We start from the raw sequence: 25,518 nt of genomic DNA, 5'->3' as shown, positions 1-25,518 counted from the left end.
GAGAGGCACAAGGTTCATGCTGCTTAGAGGCAAAGATGTGGAGGAGGACGAGGTACACGTAAACACACGCGCACGCACAGCTAAAGTGCAGGAGGTATAAAGTGAAAGCTCCGGATTGCATTCGTTTAATAGCAGCAGTTTTTTCTTTGCAATATGTCGCACCACTTCAATTTTCTTTCATTTTGTTGTTGCTGTTTTTTTTTTTTAATCATCATTTCTGCTTCTTATCTGTTTTCTTGATCAAATTGGCCAGATTCCTAGTGTTTTTGCAGTTATGGTTTAATTCGCCAACTTGTGAAACAGAAGCAAAAGGTAAGCAGCAGAATGTCTAGAATTTTCTACATGTCTTTTAGAAAAGAAAATGAAAAAAGAGAGAGAGAGAGAGAGAGTGAGGAAAAAAAAAAAAAAAGAGGGAGATGATCATGCCAGCAATCACCTGACCCTGAAGTTCATCCAAAGCTACAATCATCCACGAGAACCTGGACTGAAAGATTTTTTTTGCCTCTAAACCCATGAACAAGGCCTCTGCAAAGTGCAAACAAAATAACTGCATTCAAGTAAAACACACACACACACACACACACACACACACACACACACACTGACGCATGCATGCGTGTCCGAACATATGCGTATGCGTGTGAGATCGCGTGATCAGAAAAACTACATGATGAGTTTGATATATGAATGGAGAAGAGGTGAGGTGAGGTGAGGAAGCGGTGCTGTGGATCACATACACTAGGTTCAGTTTTCCCCTGCTGTCCAGTGCGTTTCAGACAGCATTTAAAAACAAACAAACAAACACAAGTTCACTTATAGTACTGATGCAAACATGGAGCCTGCCACAAATGTCACCTCAACACTAAAAGCAACACTTTTTTTTATGATCTTGCCTAAAGCACCGATTACAGCTAAAGACAGGGGACGAACTGTACCAGAGGGGCGCACAAATAATTGCACAGTGAAGTCATCTGAGGAAGGGGGGTGGGGGGGGAGGGGTTGAGAAATCAAAAAGAGATTAATCTCACTTACAATAGATAAAGTATAGGGATATATAAATACAAAATGTCACTGCAAAGCTCAAACCCTGCCCTCAAACCCTCCCTGGTCCAATAGGGTCTGCCATACTGCTACATAAGCCACACCCCTTTCTATAAATCTCCAGGTAAAACATTTCATGTCGATCGCATCTGGCCCCGCCCCAAACACCCCACCCAACCCCATCCTGACACAGAAAAGAGCGTGCTCTGTGAAAATCTGTCTCTGAGAGTAATGCTAACCAGTAACATCAGTCCATCAGAAAGGATTCCTACATGAAAACACACACTCACACACACACACACCTTATCATTCGCTTCTTGAAACAGGGTGAGAATGAAAAGAGGAAAGAGAAAAATTCTTCCAGATACTGTTAACTGCTCACGATGGGCGGCGACACAAAAACCAGTTAGAGAGGCGGAGCAAATCCTCAAGTCGAGCGTCTACATCGCGGAGGACAGTGAGTGCGGATGGAGGAGTGCGGATGGAGGAGCGAGAGCTCGGTGTTCCCCCCCCTCTGCTTCTCCCCATCGCTCTATCGTGTTGAGTTTCAGAACACCGGTAGGGGGAGTCTGAATGCGTCGGGGTGTAAAGCATGGTGGTGGTAGAATGACAGAGTGTGTATCTGGGTGTGTGCGTGTATCTGTGTGTGTATGAGTGTGTAGTATCACTCTGAAGTCCGCTACAGAGCGGCCGGAAAGGTCACTGAGCAGAAAGAAAATGGACCAGGCAGTCACTCCCAGCCGTTGTCCTTAATCATGTGCGCCAGCTCGATGATGAATTTTCCCTCTTTGTATTTCTGACTGCTCTCGAAAGCATGCTCCTGTGAGAGAGAGAGAGAGAGAGAGAGAGAGAGAGCAGGAATAGTCAATAAGCAAATTCATTATGACTTATTAAAAATGTTAATCTGACTCTTACACTTGACATTTGCATCATTTTAATTTTTAATCATAACCTTGAGCACAAAATTGCCACTACTAAAAATATCCCCCTGCACCTTACTGGAGTTTAAATTGACACTAGTAGGTGCGGCATCCGCATTTTAACAATCCAGTAACAGAGCAAAAACAAACAGCACCTGATTTACATGCATAAGACACTGCATACACGTATAAATCAATGGAACAAGCCAACATACAAGGTTACGAATGAAAAAGTTTAACTACTGCACCGAGTAACATTTTCACCTCGGCTTTGGTCTCCACACCATGAGATAAATCATATCCTGTTGTATACAGTGGGGGGAAATAAGCAGTGAACGCACTGAACATTTTATTTTCAGTAAATATATTTCCAGTGAGGCTTTTCACATGAAATTCTCACCAGACATCAGTATTAACTCAAGAAATCCACACATATAAAGAATTCACAACATTACAGTCCATAAATAAAGTGGTGTACTATGTTGACGTGTTCAATACTTATTCCCCCCCACTGTAAAAGATCTGGGAAGACAAATTAGGATACACTACAATGTCAAAAATTAAGCACTAATGACAAATCGTAACGTTTCAGGTCACTGCATTCGAATGCAGTCATACCGCAACACTGTTAAAGTTCAAATCTGATTGGTCAGAAGGTGGTGATAATTTTTTTTTTTTTTTAATATAACAGCAGCTCCGACAATTTTCAGAATTACTGCAGATTTTCCGCAGACTTGGACCAAGACGCGTCATATGATGTCATCACAACACACCTTCAACCAAAGCGCTCTTCGATTCACGTGCGTAGAACACGAGTACAGCTAAAGGGTCTCATTTACCAACAAACATCACTGCGGAAAAACCGTGCAAAACTATTTCGTGCGACTGCGATTTCACCAATTCAAGTAGTTTCCCACGTTAAAAAAAAAGCACAAAAAACAAAATGCGTCGCAAATTTTTAAAAAAAGCCGCAGAACAATCTACCATCACCTCCTGTACAGACTGGAAAGTAGTTCCGGCTGCAAGACAAATCACGGGTTTATATTAACACGCTCGGTCTAATACGGTATCATTACAATAGTAACAACAGATTATACGTTTGATCCACTTAAAAGGATTTGAAAACGTTTTCCTTACGGAGATGTTGATTTAGCATTTTGGAAGGAGTCTCCAGTGTCAGCGCTTAGTAAGCGCTTAGTAAGTAACCGCATTTTTACCCCTCATTAAATTAAGAGAAACTACCTTGTTTCACGGATGTTCCACAACATTAAATGTAACTATAAACTGATAAAAAGTACGTGTTGTTCTTTAATACCCCACAATGTAATCATGGCTAAATTGTAGTTGTAGAAGATGATTCAAACACTTCAGGACATGCTGTTATAGTCAAATAATAAACTTTGAGGTGATAACAGTTGATTATTTTCCTGCAACAATGCACCAAAGGACTAAAATTCTGTCATGATAATGAGAAATACAATATCGATTTGGGTTTGTCCCTTATTGAAATATGACTAATACGACAAACCTATCTATCTGACGTGAAGTAAATAAACAACATTCCGCGTCAAGATCATGGCTACAGTGTTTCATGTTGATGTCAGATCGTGTTACTGATTGCTTGCAGAAACTCGAAGTATAAATCAGTATCCTGTGACACCAGTTGAGCTTCAGTTGGATCAGGAGTCGAGGCGGGGGGGTGTACATTTTTAATTTTATCTGCAATAAAATCATACACTAAAACCACACTGATGCAGATGGCTGACATTCTATTTCTAAAAAGTCACAGAGAATTAGCACATGATCTGCTATCTGCCAAGTTCCCTACGGGATGCGAGACTCGCACACTCGCTCATCTGTATTTAACACAGCTCGTTTCAGCCTGGAGGTACCGAGACACACCTGAAATCTCCACTATGCGCCATCTATGTGCTATCTGAACAGTTTTGCTGTGTATGGAAGAAAACAAAAACTACACAATCCAGTTACAGATGGTGTACTTGATGGTGTCATTGCCTGTTCTCCATTATCACGCAGTGGGAGGATTTGGAAACGGCCTGTCTTACTAATCCATCAGCCTTCAGTACATGGTCCAGCTCAGAAACAAGATATCAGGGATATAAATAAATGAACACACACACAGGGATCCGGTGAACCTACTCACACCTCACCACACTCGGGACAACCACTTGGTAAGACCATGGCAATCTGGCTGGGCTATAAAGGCTTTTTCTCAGAGCGATTCAGAGAAAAACCTAATGACATCATTTCCCCCCACACCCCAAACTGTAGTCCATCTGCCAAGACATGTTTGGTCTGAAATGTGCTTTTTCGGTTTATAAACAAAGCTACAAGGCTAATGTGGCTGTCGAATAAGAATAAGATTAATAATACAAAGAACAAGTAGAAAAGTAGAAGAAAGAAGAAAAAGAAGTAAAAAGGGGAAGTAGAGAAATAGAGAAGAAGAGTAGAAGAAAAGAAAAAAGTAGAAGAAAGAAGAAAAGAGAAGAAGAAAAAGAAGAGCAGAAGAAAAAGAAGAACAGCAGAAGGAAAGAAGAAATAAGAAAGAAGAAAAGAGGAAGTAGAGAAATAGAGAAGAGTAGAAGAAAAGAAAAAAGTAGAAGAAAGAGAAGAAAAGAGAAGAAGAAAAAGAAGAGTAGAAGAAAAAGAAGAACAGCAGAAGGAAAGAAGAAATAAGAAAGAAGAAAAGAGGAAGTAGAGAAATAGAGAAGAGTAGAAGAAAAAAGAAAAAAAAAAGTAGAAGAAAGAGAAGAAAAGAGAAGAAAAAGAAGAGTAGAAGAAAAAGAAGAAGAGCAGAAGGAAAGAAGAAGAAAAGAGGAAGTAGACAAATGGAAGAAGAAGAAGAGTAGAGGAAAAGAAAAAGAAAAAAGTAGAAGAAAAAGAAGAAGAAAAGAGGGAGAGAAGAAGAAGAAGAAGAAGAAGAAGAAGAAGAAGAAGAAGAAGAAGAAGAATTCTAGGAACCAGGTTGCCAGAATGAAGAAAAACAAGAATAGAAACGTACGTATTTCCAGCCCAGAGTGGTTTTGCAATTTTCACAGTAGATATCTGCCACGGCGTGTAAACCTGTCAGGAGAACCCTCTCCTCTGCTGGACCGCAGCCCACGTTCACCCTGAGAGAAAGAGCGAGAGAAAGAGAGAGAGAGAGAGAGAGGGATTAATTCATCTGTCAATAGCGCAGTGTTCAGCGTGTTTCACTGATCCTTTACAAAAAGCCATGCTAAACCAGGACCAGATGTGATTTGGAAGATTATGGGTCGCGCTGTTTACTAGTTAGTTAGTAACGCAGAGTGGGGAGTGATTCTCAAAAGGTTATTTCTCTCGGCTTCTTTTATTCAAGCCTACATTAGGAAAAAAAAATATTTGAATTATGTAAAGCAGTACCTCGAAAAAAGTAAAAACTCTCAGGTTCAGTGTGGGGGGGGGGGGGGGGGGGAAACAAGGCACCAGTTACTAGCAGCTGCATTGCCATAAATACTTTTTCAAAAATAGAATTTTGCAGAGGTTTGGGCTTAGCAACACCACACACACACACACACACACACACACACACACACACACACACAATAGTTTCTGTGAAAATTTCCTCTCTCATATATCACGCTCAGACCCTCATGCTTTGTCGGCCCTAAGCTACGCGAGGAGTGTTTTGATGCACAACCGTTCAGCCTTGGAAGATTTACCCCAACACGTTTCCTCGGCCTGCTACTTTTTATTTTTATTTTTTATTGTCACACAGCTGGAGAACATGGTCTAGACGTGCTGAGGTGATAAAGATCAGATTTCAGGGGCAGGTGTAAATGTTGATGTAGAGAAAGTGGGTTAAAAACTCACACTGAATTGAAGAGGTAGGCTCGTCCTTGGCTGCCTTGGAATGACTGTGGGGGGAGGGGTAGGAAGGGAGAGAGAGAGAGAGAGAGAGAATATTTTCAATTATTTTCAAAATGGCATTTGAATTGGATTTAAAATGTAAATACATTCAAATATGAATTATTCTCCAAGTTGACTACTTCATTAGGAAAGTACAGCACAATGCACGTGAACGTAGAGCTTCAAACGTTAACGTGAACACAGTGACTTCGACTTGGGTTCGACGTGCTTGTTTGGTTCGAGTATTTCAGAACCTGCTGATCTCCTGAGATCTTTTCATACACGACATTCTCTCTAGAGCCTACACGCAATGGTGCGAAAAACAAAAAAAAAACCATCCGGTGAGCTGCAGTTCTGCAGGCATAGACGGCTTGTTGAGAGAGGTCAGAGGAGAATGGACAGGCTAGTTTGGGCTGGCATGGGAAGGTCACGGTAACTCAACTCTTTACGACCATGGTGAGCAGAAAAGCATCTCACATTACACAACAAGTCTTGAGGAAGATGGGCTACAACAGCAGAAGAAGAAGAGCGCATGGGGTTCCACTCCTGTCGGCCAAGAACTGGAATCTGACACTACAGTCGGCACGGATTCACCAAACGGGAACGCTGACGAAGTGAGAAATATCACCTGGTCTGATGTTTTTGTCTGATGTGAACACTAACTGAAGCTTTGGACCTGGATCTGCATGCTCTTATACATACGTGCGGAGGTGTACAGGTGGACGGTGAGTGTTTGAAACAGGATTCTGATAAAGCAATATCAGAAGAAGTTAGTTATTCAGATTTACGTTGGTTTATTCACCCACCATAACGGCGAACATTTGACTAGATTTGATCGGAAATGCACGTTAAGATCCCGCGCCTTCAGGATGGCTTCGCACCAGAATATAACGCCTTCGACGCAGATTTCCTTTCTATTAACTATCAATGCTCACGACATAGGGTGTACTGTAACAGCACTGTACACACTACATAGTGCACTACAGGTTTAATAGAACTCCATTTGAAATTCAGCCACAGCGATTCAGCATATTTAATAAGTACATTTATACTTAATAAAGAATTTTCAAAAATGTGGAGATTTTTGTCCTTGAATATGTAAATATGAAACCCGCATTTTGAACAGTGAAATTTGCTTTGACAGCCCCAGGGTGCCACACACACACAAACACACACACAATTTGGGTTCCATATTAGGAAGACTGAATAACAAGCAGGCAGAACAATTGTGTGTGTGTGTGTGTGTGTGTGTGTGTGTGTGTGTGTGTGTTGATATTAGTGGAAAGTACTCCTAATGTATCATGGCCAAGATCTAAGGTCTGCATGCAATTAATAAATAAGTGCGCTTGTGTGCTCCTTTTGGGGGTGTGTGTGTGTAACAAAAACACTACCTTTGCTTTAAAGCTTGTGTTCATTGTATATATGCTTGTGTTTATGTTAAAGCGTGTGTATGTGACTGAGAGAAGGGGGGGAGGGGGTTGTGGTAAGTCTAACTAAACTGTGACTGCCAAGCTCTGGACTTGAGCCAACATGTGCATTTCATCAATTCATAATGTGTGTGTGTGTGTGTGTGTGTGTGTGTGTGTGTGTGTGTGTGTGTGTGTGTGTGTGTTTTTACCATGAAACAGTCCATTTGTCTCGAACTTCACTTTATAATAGTGTACAATTACACCAGTCTGGACGCCGTGTCTGTGTGACTTGCTAAACTGCTCTGTACATTATGCTTCCCACAATGCTCTGGGTGGAGAGAGCAAGTCTACAGACATGTCTTTCTAAACCCCAGCATTAAAACAATCATAAATCAGCGAGTCCTACACTGACCTGGCGAGCACGCCGACCTTGGTTTTCCACTGGCCATATCTCGCTCTCTCTCTCTCTCTCTCTCTCTCTCTCTCTCTCTCTCTCTCTCATGCTCACGCTCGCTCGCTCTGGCTGTGCATTTTAAGCTTCATCATTCTCCGAGACACTCACATGCTCATGTCCTCACTCCTCTCTCTGACTTGGTGGTTTAAAAAGCATTAGCCTGCTTCAGTTTCGCTCTGCGCATTAGAACACAGATCGGGAAGAGTTTCCGTACATCAACAGTTATACACCATCAATGCAGTCCCTGTTTCAAGGGCAAACACCTTAACATGCACACTGCTAAACAGCAAAATGACATCACTAAAGCTATACACCATATACACTCTAACATTATTAACATACTCTCTCTCTCGTCAGTCACAGCGACACTAACCAATCTGTGAGCTCATGTATGTGGAAGAGGGCAGATAGCACTTTCTTCTGAGTGCGTTGCGCTGCCCTGTGATGTCCTGTCTCCAAAGAAGCATGTGCTAGCCTTCACCCTCTCCGGTTGGTAGCTGTCGTATGATAGAGAAGAGCTGACTAGTGTTTGGGAAGTCTGTTGGGAGAAAATGGGGTCGAAACCCTGAACAGTTAGCGTTGCTGCTCGCTCACCTTCACGCTGGAAATTTATGCTTAAATCTTACACTTACTTTTTTTTTCTTTAACATATATATATAAAAATAAACATTTTACTTCATTTATCTAAAAGCACTCAGCTGCGTTTATATAGAAAAAATATTTCCCGACACATCATTTCCGATATCGATACGGAGTAACGACGACTCATTTTATACAGAGGTGCGCAAAGTTTACGAGCGTTTCTGGCCCGGAAATTAGCTCCTCCTCCAACAACGAAAAGCTTGGCCTCTTTTCCGTAGAAAGCAACTCGCACGACGAACAGTTTCAAGAGAAGACGTGCGATCCGTTTGGAAAAGGGGCAGTGCTGTTAGGTTATCAAAAATGTACTTCACCTCACAGGCAACACAGGGCTCTAAACACGACAAACTGCTCCTTTAAAGTAAAGAATATCACGTGGCATTGCAAGCATCTCAAGCACACGTGCTAAAGGCTAAAGCATGGTTTCTTCCGTGAGAAATAAAAATTCCCCAGAACTCTTCAAAAGCAGGAAATTTAACATGGACTAGACCAAACTTGCACTATTTATTTAGCTGATGTTACTTTAAGCCCTACTTTCTCTCTAGACAAAGAAAGAGAACGTTAAACAGTTGTATTTGCTGCTTCTATGCTACTACATGGAATATCCAGGCTTGAGTAAAAGCCAAAGACAAAAGGAAGGATTGCAAGTTCTTCTCGTGAAGTTTCTAGGTTGCAAGCATTTCAGTATGAAGAAGGTTGCATGTGAGCCTCCTCCTCCTCACTGTTGCAGCACTAGATGCCAGCTCCTGAGGCAGTAAGCCAGCACGCCTTTGCGAGACAGTTGACGTCTGTGGTGAGACGCAGGCTGAGAATCGGCTTTACTTTTTCCGCTGTGGATGACCCGGAGGAAGTCCTGCAGACTTAGCGCGGGTTAATAAAGCCGGCCATTCCTTTCACCCTGAACGCCTCACACACACACACACACACACACACACACGATTAGACGCTGTTTCAGTAAGAAGTGTCCTAACGAAATGTGTGATTGCATCATCTACCTTCCTCAGAAGAACAGAATATTTCACTGTAATGTGACATGCAGCAGAACTTACGTGAGAAAGAAGAGTTACATAAACACCGTGTGATGAAACTTTAACTGAAGGCATTATGTACCACTCCTTTACTATTAAACACCATATCAAAGAGGCTTTCACATTCTTCCCTTAAAATCTAATTGATCTAATCTTCAAGGAACTGTACAGAAGTTGTATTTCTGCTCTGGAAGCATCCGTACCATCCTGTATGACCGCTTCAGCGTTCGACTTGAGCTGTAAAGCCTGCACAAATGCAGACTGGTCTCAATTTAAGTGTTTGTAGACATCTACATTTATTTGTGCATGCTGTACGGCTGGAGGACGTGACAATATTATATGGACGTCGCACATATGATCTTTTAACATCATGGTACACTTTTCAGCCCGTACAGGATTTCAAGGGGTTTTTTTAATGATCGTTGCAGGCAAAAATGCTTGATTTTGTGCTCTTTTTTTCTTTTTCAGAAAACTACTTGAATTGGTGAACCTTCAAATCACACTAAATTGTTTTGCGCGGTCTTTCGCGGTGATGTTTGTTGGTAAATGAGACCTTTTAGCTGTACTCATGTTCCATGCACGCGAATCGAAGAGGGCTTTGACTGAATGCGCGACGTGATGTCACATGACGCGTCTCGGCCCAAATCTGCGGAAATTTAGAAAAATCTGCAAGCTCCTCTGGAGGAACTGACTTTTATAAGTCTTACAGATAATATCACATCACTGCTTATTGCTAACTCAAATGGACATTTAAATCCATTTTTGCAATCCGATTCCACTTTCTTTTTCTCATTAAATAATTGCTTTGTTATGAATTGTTTAGTACAAATAATCTTTGGACGAAGATTTTTAATTAGATGTCTTTAGGAGTACAAACACACCTTAACTCCATCTATTTATAGCATTACTTTTTTCACATACACTTTTATTATTAATAATAATAATAATAATAATAATAATAATAATAAGCGCGGAAGTCCTGAAGACATTTCCCAGTTTAAAAGAGAGACGTGGTGAGAGAACGACTGAACGTTTATAGCTGCTCTAAAGCATTCCACAACATTACTACAATATGATGTTCTTTAATGAAAGTTTTGCTGTGGTACAAGGGGAATAAAACACTTCAGGACATGCTGCTACTGGAAAAGAATCAACTTCAGGGTAGTGTGATGAAGCCCAATATGAAGCTGAGTGTTTTATGCTTTACATACCGGTTCATAAATATGTCGTATCATAAATACATTTGTTATATGACACTCGAGACTCTTTCCATAAATGTGAAATGAACTTCACCATGTCACTGGTTAAACACAGTTTTTAATCCGCTTATGCAGAGCGCCTGCCATACAAGTCCCTGTGAACAAACCGTTACTATAGAAACGATAAAGTATTTGAATGAGCGCATTAATAAAATAAAAAAAATAAAAACCCTGTGATTTGACCTTCTGATCTTTTGTCTGTGAAGCATTTCAAATTTCTAACTCCATGTTATGACTATTATTATTAATACGACTCCAATTTTCTCTGTGCTATTAAAACCTCAGCAAAACAGAACATCTTGCTGCATACCGCATATGGTAAAAATGTCCTCAAGTACTGCAATACGATATTTTTTCCATCTCCCTACCATGCTGGCACTGGAAGACGTGATCTGAGGGCATTCTCTGGCTGCCAGGTTTCTAACAAGAGTGCCAACTGTTGCTAGAACAGCAGGAGATCTCTATAAAAAATAAAAAAAAAACAAGAGCATGACTATCTGACTATCTTTTTTTTTCCCCCCCTCATGATTTTTTATAATATATCATGTTCTGCAAGAAAGATGATATCAATTCGTGGTCCAGGTGGACATGTGGTACGTGCGGATGTGATCAGGGCTCAGGGTGGTTCACCTGAAGACAAATTTGTCCCTCTGGGGTGGGGAGGGGTGGGATTAGTGAAAGGATAACCTTTTTCTTCAGCGTAATGCTGTTAATGTTAACCGAAGTGCGTTTAAAAGGTAATCATTAGCTTGTGATCCATGCACAACGAGAGCTGAACCAGTACAGAACTTCCAGTCTTAAATTATTGCAATTTGGAGTAAGTATGCCACCTATGTGATGTATTTAGAAAGTAATGCCTGCTAAGAGCGGTTCAAAAGCTTTTAAGCATACACACGTCAGGATATTTCCCTAAAGTCAAACAAGCCCTAGTAGGTTTTTTCTCCTTCTTGAGCCGTCAAGGAAGATCAAAAAGCCGAAATCCTGTCTGGGATTTTAGGACGTCGAACAAAACCATGACGATGATGGGTGTCTACGCCCAGTCGAGGTCGTCTCATCGCTGCACAATCAGCTCATTCTTTTCCAAGCCCCTGCACGTCTTTGGGAACAGAAAACTCAAACCAGCCAGTCTCTCCCCTGGCTCCTGGTGCCCAAGTAACCCGAGATCCATCTGCCAATAGGCACAAGTGGGTCATTTACTGTTTCTATCACAGGCACCTGGTCCTGAGAGGACCTGCGGTCAATGATGGGTTTGTCCCAGGCCAAACAATCAGAGCCTGATTGCAGGTGCAGTTAAGAGGTACAAGCCTCAATCACATAAATAGAGGTGGATAATCTGTTAAGAGTAAATGGGGCAGAAAGAAGAGAGCAGCTTTCCAGTGACAGGATTTCCTCAAGGTAGCTCTAAACAAATAACTGCATAATAAAAGGTCAAACTTCAACCTTGAAAGGAAGCGACACTGGCTTTTGCATCAATATGAACCGATTTATATGACCGCACAAGCCACTTTGGTGTACATGTTGTAATTTCATCTGCATCCCACGTTATAGGATCTCGGGGTGAAAGGGGGCGGGGCTTTCGTCCCAAGCGCCATTACATAACATGTCACTCGCTCGACATAATGTCTAGCATGCAATACTAGCACTACGTTAACATTGCATGAAGCTGGCTTGACATGATCCAAACAATAAACAAAAACCACCCGGGAGAACAGAAACTGTCAAATCTATCAGAGGGCTGGAAACACCCATCAGTGAGCGTCCACAAAGTTACCAATTATGTATTTAAAACCATGCACCAACAAGCTTACTAACATTTAGATATTATGTAATTAACATGAGGAGTGAAGTTCACGATCGGGCTAGCTAACATTACGTAAACTATTGTGCTTTACGTAAGAATCGCACTTGTAATCGATTGATCGAATGGAACTTTTGTCAACCCGAGGACCACGTGCTTCCGTAATCCGTCACCAAGCAAACCTACCAACAACTGAACTCATTTCCATCTGTATTACAAAAGATTTCCGTCCTCGTTCTTTATTACTTCTGCTCGTAACGCAGCGAGCCAGGAGACACGTCCATCCCTAGATGCTCTGTGTGTGAGACAGCGAGGATAGAGGGCTCCTGCCTGATGACGCCGGAGTGCAGCATTTTCACAATGGAGCATGCATTCCAGCAGACAACCTCGTTTGATGCCTCTCCAGAAATCCAGCATGAGATCCGAGATTTTCTTTGGCTAATCCTCTTTTGAATGCTGCACCGATTCTCGGCGGTCCCCTGACAGTCCAAAAAATCATGCCTCATTTCGGCAGTGATATGTGTAGATGGCAAAGGATATGCAGAATCAGTTAAAGCGGCAGTGTTTCTAGATCCAACTTTTTCCCCATCAATTCAGACTCCACCCCATAGCCTAAACACAGCTACTTTGCGGGCGAGTTACCATCGGGTGAGTGTGGGAGGAGCTTAGTGTTTCCGTAGAATCTGCAGTTCACTGCACAGACAGTAGAGGGCTCTAAACATTACAAACTGCTGCTTTAAACGTACTTGAAACGTTCAATGGGAAAATTCTTGAGTGTGATGCTACTGAACATACTGTAATCATAGTCAGAAAAAGTGCTTTTTGTGTGTATACTTTAGTATTCCTGGGTGCGGAGAGCCGTGACCTCATCGGGATTCAAATTGACAGTCTTGAGATTTAAATTACTTCGTGTTTATGATTGCTTTCAAATGTCTATGAATGTTCGTTTGAATTGACAATAATCCCACTGCTTAACTAAATATTTTGTTGTCTGCTTACATTTTGCCTTTATAAAATTAAACTAAAGTATTTTTGGCTATACAAACTGCTTCTAAAGCTTGGAAGAAAAAAAAAAACCCAGAATATACAAAAACATGGAGGCTCTTACACTGAACAGGCTAATGCAGAGATTTTGGCACGAGCCAGATATAAAGCGCAGGACTCAGAATATCATCTTCCCAAAGTGACATAATCAGCTAATGGTGTAGAGGAGAGCGAGAGAGAGGGATGGAGAAGGAACCCTGCGCTATAATTACATTTCCACATAAAGCACGTAGAGTTTGTAAAGCATCTCGAGTGCTGAAAGTGTTACTGCATTAGTTTAGACACGAATGCTGACTGAGGTCAAGGCCCAACACCTCATTTGACTGAACTGGCTCTGGTTTATAGACTGACCTCAGAGTCTAGGACATGACAGACAGGTCTTTATTTCCATCATCCTACATGATGCATAAATCAAGTAATTTGCGATGAGTACTCAAAACGTATGCAGAACCTCTGCTTCGGTGTTAGTGCCATAAAGATGTTCAACCTTTCACAATATCTGGAGAAAAACAACAAAAAAAAGAATGTGCTTAACGTCATGCTGATCTGTTATTTTCTTTCGGGACGGTTTTTTTGGGGGGTTTTATCTCTTACTCATCACCTACTAATATGAGTTAATGAAGGTCTTGGACAAGGGTTCATGCAATCAATGAAATTCAAAGACTTTCCAAAAGTTTTTTTACGCAGTGCGACAACACAAGAGATTTCACAAGAAGAGGTGACAACATGGCCAACAAATAAATCCTCGCAGACAGAGAGAAAAAAACCATGAACTTTACCACAAAAACCCCCAGCATATGTTAGTGAAATGAATCTTTTTTTCATGCGTGTACCAAGTCACAGTTAGAAAACAGAGAGTTTGGTGTGACTTAAAGAGGACCTTTTATGTCCCTTTTTACAAGATGTAATATTAGTCTCAGGTGTCCCCGGAATGTGTCTGAAGATTGTGTACTGAAGTGTACCTCATCCCCCCTGGAACATTTATTACACCATGCTGTAAATGCCCCTTTTTGGGTGGAAGCAAAAACATGCTGTTTTCGTGTGTGTCTCTTTAAATGCAAATGAGCTGCTGCTCCCCGCCCCTTTACAGCTCGTGCTTCGGATACTACGGCAACAACGAAGGCGGGTTTAAGTACACATTGTTCGCGAGCAGTCAATGAAGACCAGAGGTGGGGGTTTTTTTGTTATAAACCTATGTAGGTTAGTACAGGAAGTAAGTCTGGAATTACTGACGACTCGTTTCAGCTGTTCAGAATCGGTTCTTTCTTTTGGGATACAATAACTCCCAAAAGTGTTTGTCATGCGCTTTGATTTTTTAAACTTTGCAGACTTTTTACATCCGCAAACAGCTCTATAATACACTACATGAAAGGTAATATCTGAAAAAGCATAATAGGGATATTTTGATGGGGAGCTCCTGTGTTTTTTTTTTTTACTGATAAAAGTGACCACAGTCCCACCTTCTTGCTTTCTATTGACTCACATGATCAAACCATTTGAATTCACAGGTCAAGGTTCAACTAGATAGTTTAGAAAAAGTTAGCACAAAGCGAAATTAACCACTACCAGAAGCAAAAGTCCTGTCTCCTTCAGTGAACTGCCTTTTCTGGTGAAAACATTATTTCCATTTGGTCTGCAAAGTTTTCAGGTGTCTCACATATTGAAAGGTATATACATATACATATACATATATATATATATATACATATACATATATATATATACATATATACATATACATATATATATATACATATATATATATATATATATATATATATAAAAGAAAACCCACCATAAATGCTATGGCTAAATCTTAAACACTGGAAACGTCATGCACACAATCAACAAACTAGTGCAGAAGTTGTCAAGTGTGAGGTGCACAATGATTTTCCAAAATTAAATAAATTAACAAATCAATAAAAAAAAAAAACATTTTATAACACACTGCATACTAAATGTATTTTCATTTCAAGTACTTCTCAAACAAAAGAGGTTTTTCATAGAACTTCAACGTCAAAATTTTTTTACTTCAAGTGCCACGAGTATGAACCCTATCAAAGGCCAATCTCATTCCTCCTTTAACACTGTCCATTTCTTCTCTGCTATATCTCATAAATGAAGCTTTCAGGACATGTTAGATGGACTAACGCCAATTTTCAGCAGCTCCGTCCTTTATACCGAGCGCAGTCAAGCATTTCACTTGTTAAATGATCCTTTCTAGTGAAGAAGTAGTGAAAAGGAAGGTTATTAAGTGCACTGGAAATGGGTGTACTTTGCATAACCAGAATGTCAACATGTAACTATTACCCCTAAATACCAGCCGATTAGCTGCAGCATAAACATCACGGTCAGTGCTAAAAGTTGGCCTTGGTGGATTTTTCCCTCATGCATATGGTTTGTTTAGCTTTATGGAGGCTTACTGTTCTTGTGATAAGGCGATAAGAGATGTAGAGTGGATTTGCTTGCAGGGTTTTTGTTTGGGTGGAGCTGGGATTGTTTGAGTCAAGCAGACCACAGTGTGCTTTGGGAAACTAGGTCACGTGACTCGGTTTAAAAATAATCTCAACCCCAAGGTAGTTTGAACCAAATTACCAAAGGATAGTCGCTTAACTTCATTCCATTCTTTAATAGTAGACTAGTAATACAAGCTCGCTCACATTCTGACAGAACAGCTGTTTACTGCGTGTTCAGCAGTTTCAGAATCACAACTTATAGTGGCTGAGAAACCGTTTCCTCAGGTTCTCAAGGTCAACATACGTGCATTAGCCTGACTGCAGAAACAGGAAACTGCTTTGCAAACCATGAACTGTAGTACTTTCATTTTTAGTTTGTTCACATCTAAATCGCAAGACATTTGCAGTACAGAAGACTTAACATGTGATCTTTTTCTTCATGACCGTAAGCAAGGCGAATTCAGATCGACCGAGGTGACGAACACGGAGAAACGATGCAACCTGGAAACAAGCAAGCAAACAAAGTCCATCAAAGAGATCCTATTCAAACTACACTTAGAGAAGCGTCTGGCACGGTACACGCTGGGAGTGCGATCATATCCGCCTGCAGCATTATCAGCTTAGGTGTTTCCAGAACCGATGAACTCGAGGTTCTAATCAGCAAAAACACATGATGTAGAACGGTTGCTTTGATGTGTGTTTATTACAAACAACGAAACCCGGTAGGGTGGATTAACCTCAGAACCTATTATAGAGATTGTATGGAGTCAGTATGATGGATTAGCACTGTGTATTGCCAAGAGTGTATAGTGGCATTACACGGTATTACACCCAGTGTTGCCCACAAGTAGTTGATTAACCTGCTACTACTACACAGCCAGCAAATCGATTAGCACAAAGGCTGCTTGAAATTGGCAAATTGACTTTCCCTGACTCGACACGAATGGAAATCACTGGTCGAGGTTTTTTTTTTATGTTGTAGTACGAGTCTTTGGCATAGCACTCTTTCTTGACTACGCTCAAAATGCAGCAAATCCGCCAGTCTGTATTAAAACAAAGCAAGGGGGTGTCAATACTTTAATCTTCATGCTGATGGAAAGAATGTCGAGTGCAAAAAGGATGTCTTATTGAGCATGTAATGCACTATGTAGGTTCTACAAACCCATTATGTTCGACACTATGTCGTTAACACATATAGTGAATGATTAACGTTGAAACGCATTTAGATAGTAAACTGATTCCGCCGTTGCTGTCTAGTTTTTACCAACTTGACCAAAAAGTGAAAGGTTCTTTTTCTGTTTATTAAATCATTTTTAAATGCCTTAAAATGCACTTAAATGCCTGTCATTAATTACCAGGCGAGTGTTAAATTACGCGCATTCGTGAGCTTGCTTATGTGCCAGGGACGTTCTACCGATCCTATAAATAATGGCGTTGAGTGTGTGTACATGTTTATCAACACTGCATCTGTGTGCGTGTGTGTGCGCGTGTCCCCACCAAACCCGTTTGCTCACCTTTGAGATGAGCTCATCATGGTTGGCCAGGTGTGCTCGGCAGTGGATGCAGCTGTAGGTGCGGTGGCAGTTGGGCAGGTAAGCCTGGAAGGTTTTCGACTTGGTCATCTTCACCATCTCACAGTCGTGGTTCTCCTCGCTGGGCTCGTCTGCGCTGGCGCTGGATGAGTTGCAGCTCTGCTGAACTTGCTGACAGAAGAAACACTGGAAGATGCAAGCAAAAGCCGTCGTTGTTGTGGAGTGGGTGTGTGGCACGCTCCACACAAACACCACGGGAGAAAAAACAACCTTGGAAGAGTAACAAGACAGGGAGAGAGGGGAGGGGGAGAGAGAGAGAGAGAGAGAGAGAGAGAGAGAGAGAGAGAGAGAGAACAGGGAAGAAAAAAAACCCCATTATCGATCACTCAAAAGGACTACAGTGTTAAAGGCTAATCTTTACCCAAGGCGCATATACAACGTATTAAGTGTTTAAAATAAAATGGTAACACTTTTATGTGTTTATGGATTGGATTGTTCGCTGTGAAACTAAATAGTCTGAATCAAACCGAAATATGAATAAGGAAAAAGTTGCTTCTCATCGAACAGATTGTGAATGAATAAGTTTTTGCCCTCTAGAAAATAACTTGAATCCTTGTTTAGGCATGTTACAGAGGCAGCAACATGTTTAATGCACTGAGGAGATCAAGCCAGGCCTCCCATTAATGCTGAGGGACAATCAGCATTATTTTTAATAAATACACAACCTGAACAGTGACCACCTGCATCCAAAGCTTCACCGGTGGACACATTAAAAGCCAGAAGTGTCCGATCCAGATCCATTGTTTTGATAATGAGCTAATGAATGAACGCGATGTGTTAAAGGAGTTAGAGCGAGACACCTTTATGTTAATCAGACATGCTGAACCCTGCAAACGACTATCATGTCTCATGTTATAAATCACCTAATGAGACATGGTTTGCTTCCAGTTGGCATACAGGTGTACAGCGTTGGCAACGTTTTAAATACCCGTTTGTGACTTTATTAAAAAAAAAAAAGAGCCTAGAGACAAATCAGATTACTTTTTGAGCAAACATTAGTGACTGTCACGCACGCAATACGGCTCTCCAGAGCTGCTGGACATTCGAGTTAAAAGAGCGGATACAGTCGACTCATCACCACCAGTGTGTAAAGCCTGACTGAGTTGTACGTATACAATGACCAATCACTCGTCTGCATTGTTCCCGACAACCAATCACTGATCACCATTGTCCCACCTGTGCACTTCCATGTTCTTCATATGTAACAATCTTCTTGTAGATATTTACAAGTAATAAAAGCGAGTTATTCCACCCATAACATTTCTTTCATGTTTGTTTCCCAATGATATACTACCACTGATTCTTTTTGTCTGTGTTCTTGGTAGTATTTTGTAAATACATAAATAGCTTGGTGCCATGACCGAAGACTTATTCTTTCTATAAGCAATAAGTTAGAATGCATTATTTTTTATGCTGATAAAAACGATATTTTATGACTTTTCACAAACTTCACGTTGATCACAATGAGTCAATACTCAATGAATATGATTCAATGACGACTTCTGGTGACTTTTTAAAACATGCATTAGCTACTTTCCCCTTTATTAAAAAAGAGCTGTCATAGAGCTGTTACAGCCTGTTGCCTGTTTCCTTTTACAGCAGTGCGTCAGCTTCCTCTTAACTTGTTTGCCCTGGCAAGACGCTCGTGCTCTGATTGTTGGTATAAACTGGCTGACCTGGTAAGCCAAATTCCCAAAATATTAGACGATGTGGGTTGAATAAATCCGTTCATAGCTCTCATCCTGGCGCATACAATGGGGGAGGAAAAAAAAACCCACAGGAAAATGTTACAGTTCTCAGCTAATGGACTGCTCCAATAACACCATGCAAAAGAAAAACAAAGACGCTTCCGCTACAGAACAGGAAGTCTGGCTACTGCCATGCAGACGAGAAAAATGTGTGCGCGCGCGCGAGGCCTGCCTTCTGTCGCACGAGGACCTGGAGCGAGCGCACACATGGGCGCGAGCGTGCCACGAGAACGCTTGTTTATAAACAGATCATGGATAGATAGACAACTAAACTGACAAGGCTGTACAAATACAAGGAATATGAATTTATATGAAAGATACTTATTAGTATCTTTAGAGACATCACTAGTTGTGAGTAATTCTATCACGTTAGGTTCAGTTTAATTCGGTGTCAGTCTGTTTTTTTTTTTTTTTTTACAAAACGATGTCGTTAACTCGTTGAGATAAAGACGTCACTGCCGTCCGTTTTAAGAACAAAGGAGGTTCACCGAGCGCGCGTGCTAACCTCCAAATCATAAGGATTCGACTCCAGACTTTTTCTTGGGATTCGACTCCGATTCTGGTTTCAGGTGTTGTAGGAATCGATTCAGACATTCGATTCACTCCAAATACTAAAAACACAATATCGAAGAGTGCTTTATACAGTAAAATATACAATATAGTGTTATTGAAACCATAAAATAACAACAAAACAAACAAAAACCTGACAGGTTTACTCACATACATACTATACTTTATGATGACTTAGTTAGCAACCCAAGTTAGTTTTTAACGTTAACAGTAGCTCTTCGCTCTCGACGTAGACACGTTATTTTGTCGCTAGTTACAACATTGTAGTGTTTTACGCCAATGTTTAACCCACACCAGCTGTTTGTGTCGTTAACACTACTATCCGCTGCTTTCAGTTTGCATCGTGTGTGTGTGCGTGTGCGTGCGCGCGTGAGCCTGAATCGAATCCTTTTCACAGCGTGGAATCGAATGCCAAGCTTCAGAGTCGACTCTGAACTCTCAACGCCTACAGATCAGAGAATCGACTCTAACCGAATCACCCGCGCAAGGAAGCGAGCTCAGGCTCAGGGATAAAAGCTAATCAGTCGGATTACAAGTGTTGAAGTATAACTATATAAAGCAATAACATTCTTGCTAAAAAGGCCTGGAACAGGACCGAACCCAGCAATAATAACAATTCGAGTCTCTTTTGCTTGAGTGTTTCATGGTTGTTACTTTGTCAGCTCAAACTTCCTCGTCTCTAACCTTAAGCTTTGTCTACCTTTTTTTTGCGTGTGCTTCTATTATAGTTACCTGTGTTGCGTGACAACCAAATAGAGAAGGACACGCAACACAGCGTGCACAGGGATAACAAGGACAGAAAATAGTTGTCAGCGAAAATCTTTTAGGAGAAACAAAGGAAAAGCGCCAGTGAGCACGAGGATGCAAAACAAAGAGCTACTTTAATCATTAACAGGAGGAAGAGCAATGCAACACGGCTGCACATTTCAGCTCTATGATGCAGACATGTCGATCAACCTGAAGCCATGTGTGTTTCTGTACCTTATCTAAATATCGACTAAATGCCTACCACGTTTTTTTTTTGTTGTTGTTGTTGTTTGTTTTTGTTTTGTGTTTCTAATACCCACATAGCTAACGCTTCCTCTTCTCTCCAAGCAAATCAAGGAAGGGGGTTGTCATTACATTACCATTCAGTCTATACAAAGAATATTAACGCATATATCCAGCTGTTAAATAATAATAATAAAAATAATAATAGCAGAATTTTACAATGATATATGTATGGAAACTCTCAACTCACCACCTGAACAGGATCTTCTTCCTCAGCGCAAAGCTCTGACATAAACACTAAACTGTTGATTTGTTGATGTATTTTTCCCCACAGCACACTGCTTGCTGTTGTGTGATTGTCTGGTCTCAGTTTTGTTGAATCCTGAGCAGTGTTGTGTGTCAACTGCTGTGTTCATGTCCCTGCTTTGTTGCTCTCCTTTGTGTTTGTGATAGACTAGCTGCTCTGTGTCCAGGACGTCACCGGGAGGCGGGACCGTTAAATGATCGACACTCAAGGCGTGCAGTAACAAGCGAGGGGGCGGGGCCGTGCAGGCAACGAGAACCCGGATGTGTAAATAAAAACAAGGTGCAAGGTGGCGTTTATATTAAATCGCAATATAGATATAGGATTGACACTGAACGGCGTGGGTGGGAATGTATGTATTTAAGAAAAGTATGGAATTTAAACATGCTAATATCCAAATCTGGGAAAAACAATGGGATTAAAATGATTTTGGACAAATGTGGGTAATCTGTCGTCAAGGTAATGTAGACACAAAGGTTTTAAATGTTTTTTTTTTAAAGGTATTCCCTTATTGTTCTACACACAATCGACTTCCCTAATGTATACCACGTTGTCTGGTTTCCATTTTCATGACCTTCCATTTTCATGAAAAAGACAAAGAAAATAACGCGGCAAAGAAAATGTTGAAAGCTTGGAAAATAAAACTGGAAAAGTATTGAAATGGCTGGAAAGCAGACAGACAGATAGACAGACCTTAAGGAGTCCATTTATAGCACTGAGGGTACAATTACATTGATTGTATCTCGAGGAACTCAATATTCCTGCACAATACCATTAATTTTTGATAGACAGATAGATACTGTAGATAGATAGATATTTTATTGATCTCCAACTAAAAACATGAATGCTCACCTAATTACTATGCTAGAAATAGTACAAAAGTCAACAGGGGTAAACATTGCATACACTTTCAAAGAAAAAGCATACATTCAAGGAATAAACACTTGGCTTTGAACGGTACATACTTATATCCTTTTAGTATGAAAGTGAATTTGATTTCAAACATAACAGCACCTGGACTGTTCCACTTCTGAGGTTACATATGCATTGTTTGTAGCTTGAAGAACAAAATGTACCTGTAGGCTTTGGGCACTTAGTTTTTCGGCCCTGTAGTGTCCTAGACAACCTCACAAATATACACATATTGATGTTTAACACCAAAAACACAACTCTGACTGTCATTTCTGACTGCTACAGGCTACTAATGGGTGGTCCCGATGCTGAATAAACAGCACGGTTGTTTTAGAAACCCATCCATCCATCCATGATGGCCCCCTTCGTCCTTATGCGTCAAAGAGCATCTGCTAGGCCTAATAAATAATAAGTGAAGGGATGATGGACTAAAAATAAAAGACGGACACTAAAAGCATCCCTGTAGAATATTCCAGCTGGAAATGAAAAGGCAGCCTAAATGTCAAGAGCTTTACATTCTATCATCATTTCACTAGGATTTCATTTATGACTGGGGAAATAATTAATAAAACAGCCTCCTTTTATTACTCACACAGTAGCAAGGCTGTTCAGTGTTAAATGATCATCAGCTATATAAGGAAGCTGAGAGGTATGATGTCATTTGTTTTCACTCTGCGTCTCCCTTCAATAACACACTTTCTCTTTTATCCTACTGAATAATTACGTTTATAGATCTATAGATGCAATATAAATAATATAAAATGATATACAGTAATACATAGTTATAAATATATATATATATATGTATATATATATATGGTAAGAAATGTAAGTGTGTGACCTTCACTCGTGCACTTGTAGACATTATAAGAGATCATGCATGAACTGATGTGTTTATTAGCCTTATTAGTCTTATCAAAACAAACAATATTTAATGTTTAATGCAAATACCTTTCTGTTGCAGGAAGTGGAGGGGTTTTACTCATTCAGCAGCACTGATGTCCCACTGACGGATTTGTGTTTTTTATTTTTTTTTGATTGTTCAGTGTTTAATCATATTTCTTCCCTTATTGTCAACACCGACTCTGCGGATTTTTGCGAAGCATTCATGCAAGAGATAAAAAGCGACCTGGCTGTGCGGCGAGGTTTGTCAATAACGCGCTCCAGTTGAACTTGCATTACAGTCAGAAGTGTTTTTCAGTCTGCGCAAACATGCACCACTGAGCACTGAGCCTGATGTCCATGAAACACTGCAAGCAAACGGAGGCATAACTTGTTCATAGCCTGTTTATCACTGTTTTATCTCCACAATGGAGCCGGATTTCCTTTATTTTATTCTGCGCGACATCAAACGGTGTAGAAATTAGAACCGGACATGCCTAGTCGGGTTGTTTTTAAATGCGGATTTTAATTATTATTATATATATTTATTTATTTATATATTCCCAACGCCTAACCACGATGCACATCCGTGTCCGCACGCCTTCCCACACTGACTCGGGTTTATTTCTGAGCGTTTGTTTTGATACCAGCCGCAGCGAACGTGCTGAGCGGGGGGGAGGGGGGTGGGGGGGATAATATAAATAAATAATACACGCCATTGACGCCATGCCCGTCCCCTGCCATGGCAACCAATCAGAATTCACCGTCCAGCGTTCAACCAATCACCTGCTCGAACTGTCTCTGTGTCGTGCGCGCATCTCGCTCCTCCCACGAGCCAATCAGTGCCGCGCTGTGACGTGACTCCGGGACAAAACGCACACACGGCCATGTTTTGTGTTACCAAGCGCGCTCCCCGGCCGCAGGCACGTGCTGGAGTCGCAGCGGGAGCGCGCGGCGGGTTCGCGTCGTCGAGACACGTGGAAGAGGTAAACAATTAAAAAAAAAATCAGACAAGAGGCTTAATTTACACATGGTGGAGAAATAAATACACACGGCTGAGCGGTTTTATGAGCTCGAGTTCACGTTTCCTTATAATAATTTGTAAAAAAAAAAAATTATATAAAAATATATATATATATATATAAATTATTAATATAAATAAATATATAAATTATTAATAAATATATAAATTATCATAATAAAAAATGATTTAGTGGTGGTGTGAGTGGAGTAACAGCAGTGTCAGCAGAGTAACATGAGAAAATGACTGCAACCTAAAAACTAGATCCACTTTTTCTCCATATAATAGGCAACTGTATATCTTAAATCAATCTTAAAACAAGAATTATTATTATTATTATTATTATTATTATTATTATTATTACTACTACTACTACTAATATAGTATGCAGGCGTGTCTCATAAACCAAAGTAATTAATATAAAAATCCAATTTTAATTTTTTTGTAATTATTATATTTATTTTAAAATGCTATTATTATTATTAGTAGTAGTAGTAGTAGTAATTAAATAATAATAATAATAATTAGAGTAGACAGACATGTAAGTAATATGACAATTATTATTTTTGTTATTTTTTTAATGCTTAGACCTCAGATGATTATTATCACTACTACTAACAATAATAATAATAATAATAATAATAATAATAATACATTATTTCAGCATCAGTCTGAATCTAAAAAATTATAACAAATCATCTATTTAACATGAATAAAATATGTATAAATGTCTATACAGCATTTACAGTTCATTACTGTCTGGTTAACAGGGACCCATTGATTCATTTTCTTAGAGTATTAAATGAAACCCACAAGCCCATTTGATCAAACTATCTGCGTCCCTCTGTCGCCCTCTGCCGAGACTATGCAGTAATGCAGGACTTCACAAACATTTATAGCCTTGAAGCGTAAACATGTTCGAGATACCCCGTTATGATTCCGGTGCAGATTTAGGAGCATATTAAGAACATTAGACAAAGATGTATAATCATATTTATTATTGACTGTAACCGTTAGATATTTTTAATGCTGTGGCTTCCACCCACAGAACCCAAATGAGAACCCGGTTCACTGTTCCTGGGGATCCTATACCTTTCCTAAATAATTTAATTCCTGTGCTAATCAAACGGAGCTGATTCGGCTCATCATAATCATCAGCTGATTAGGGCTGGAACACCATCCATCCATTTTCTGTATCGCTTATCCTTCGCATGGTTGCAGAGAGCCTGGAGCCTATCAAAGGGGTCACAAGGCAGGGGATACCCTGGATGGGGTGCAAACCCATCACATCACACACATACTCACACACCCATGAACACACTAAGGACAATTTGGAAATGCCAATCAGCCTACAACTCAGGTCTTTGGACTGGGGAGGAAACTGGAGTACCTGGAGAAAACCCCCAAAGCACAGGGAGAACATGCAAACTCCACACACACAGGGCAGTGTCTTAAATTTGTTTTAAAAACTATGTTGTTTTTTTTTTTTTTTAAAAAGTGCTTCATTCCCTAATGTAAATCTGTGTTGTGTGGAGTGTATTATTAAGACTTACGCATAATTAC

General features: G+C 40.4%; 1 protein-coding gene across 3 annotated transcripts; it reads right to left on the bottom strand.

The window, feature by feature from the left end:
- Positions 1–747: 747 nt before the first annotated feature.
- Positions 748–23,566, bottom strand: ypel1 (yippee-like 1). Of its 3 annotated transcripts, none has more exons than XM_053653673.1 (5): positions 23,004–23,566; positions 17,451–17,738; positions 5,814–5,857; positions 4,984–5,092; positions 748–1,861 (listed from the first exon to the last, which is right to left on the bottom strand). In XM_053653673.1, exons 2-5 carry the CDS (start codon positions 17,565–17,567, stop codon positions 1,772–1,774), a joined length of 360 nt encoding a protein of 119 aa, XP_053509648.1. In that variant the 5' UTR covers positions 17,568–17,738; positions 23,004–23,566; the 3' UTR covers positions 748–1,771. The 3 variants fall into 3 exon arrangements, with proteins under 3 accessions (XP_053509648.1, XP_053509646.1, XP_053509647.1); XM_053653671.1 differs by lacking the exon at positions 23,004–23,566 and adding an exon at positions 21,087–22,989; XM_053653672.1 differs by lacking the exons at positions 748–1,861; positions 4,984–5,092; positions 5,814–5,857; positions 23,004–23,566 and adding exons at positions 7,419–8,250; positions 21,087–22,991.
- Between the last annotated feature and the right edge of the window lie 1,952 nt (positions 23,567–25,518).

Source organism: Ictalurus furcatus, chromosome 22, assembly GCF_023375685.1.
Source record: "Ictalurus furcatus strain D&B chromosome 22, Billie_1.0, whole genome shotgun sequence".
In the NCBI taxonomy this organism is placed as follows: Eukaryota; Metazoa; Chordata; class Actinopteri; order Siluriformes; family Ictaluridae; genus Ictalurus; species Ictalurus furcatus.
The sequence above is the reverse complement of the archived record's forward strand: the minus strand, read 5'-3'. Positions and strand labels throughout refer to the sequence as shown.

Bases quoted from the DNA above. Each gene is read 5' to 3' on its own strand.
- ypel1 (XM_053653671.1), bottom strand. From the start codon at position 21,128: ATGTCAGAGCTTTGCGCTGAGGAAGAAGATCCTGTTCAGGTG. The intron at 17,739-21,086 runs GTGAGTTGAGAG...TACTCTTCCAAG, and splicing joins AAGAAGATCCTGTTCAGGTG to GTTGTTTTTTCTCCCGTGGT. The intron at 5,858-17,450 runs GTGAGCAAACGG...CTCCCCCCACAG, and splicing joins ATGATGAGCTCATCTCAAAG to TCATTCCAAGGCAGCCAAGG.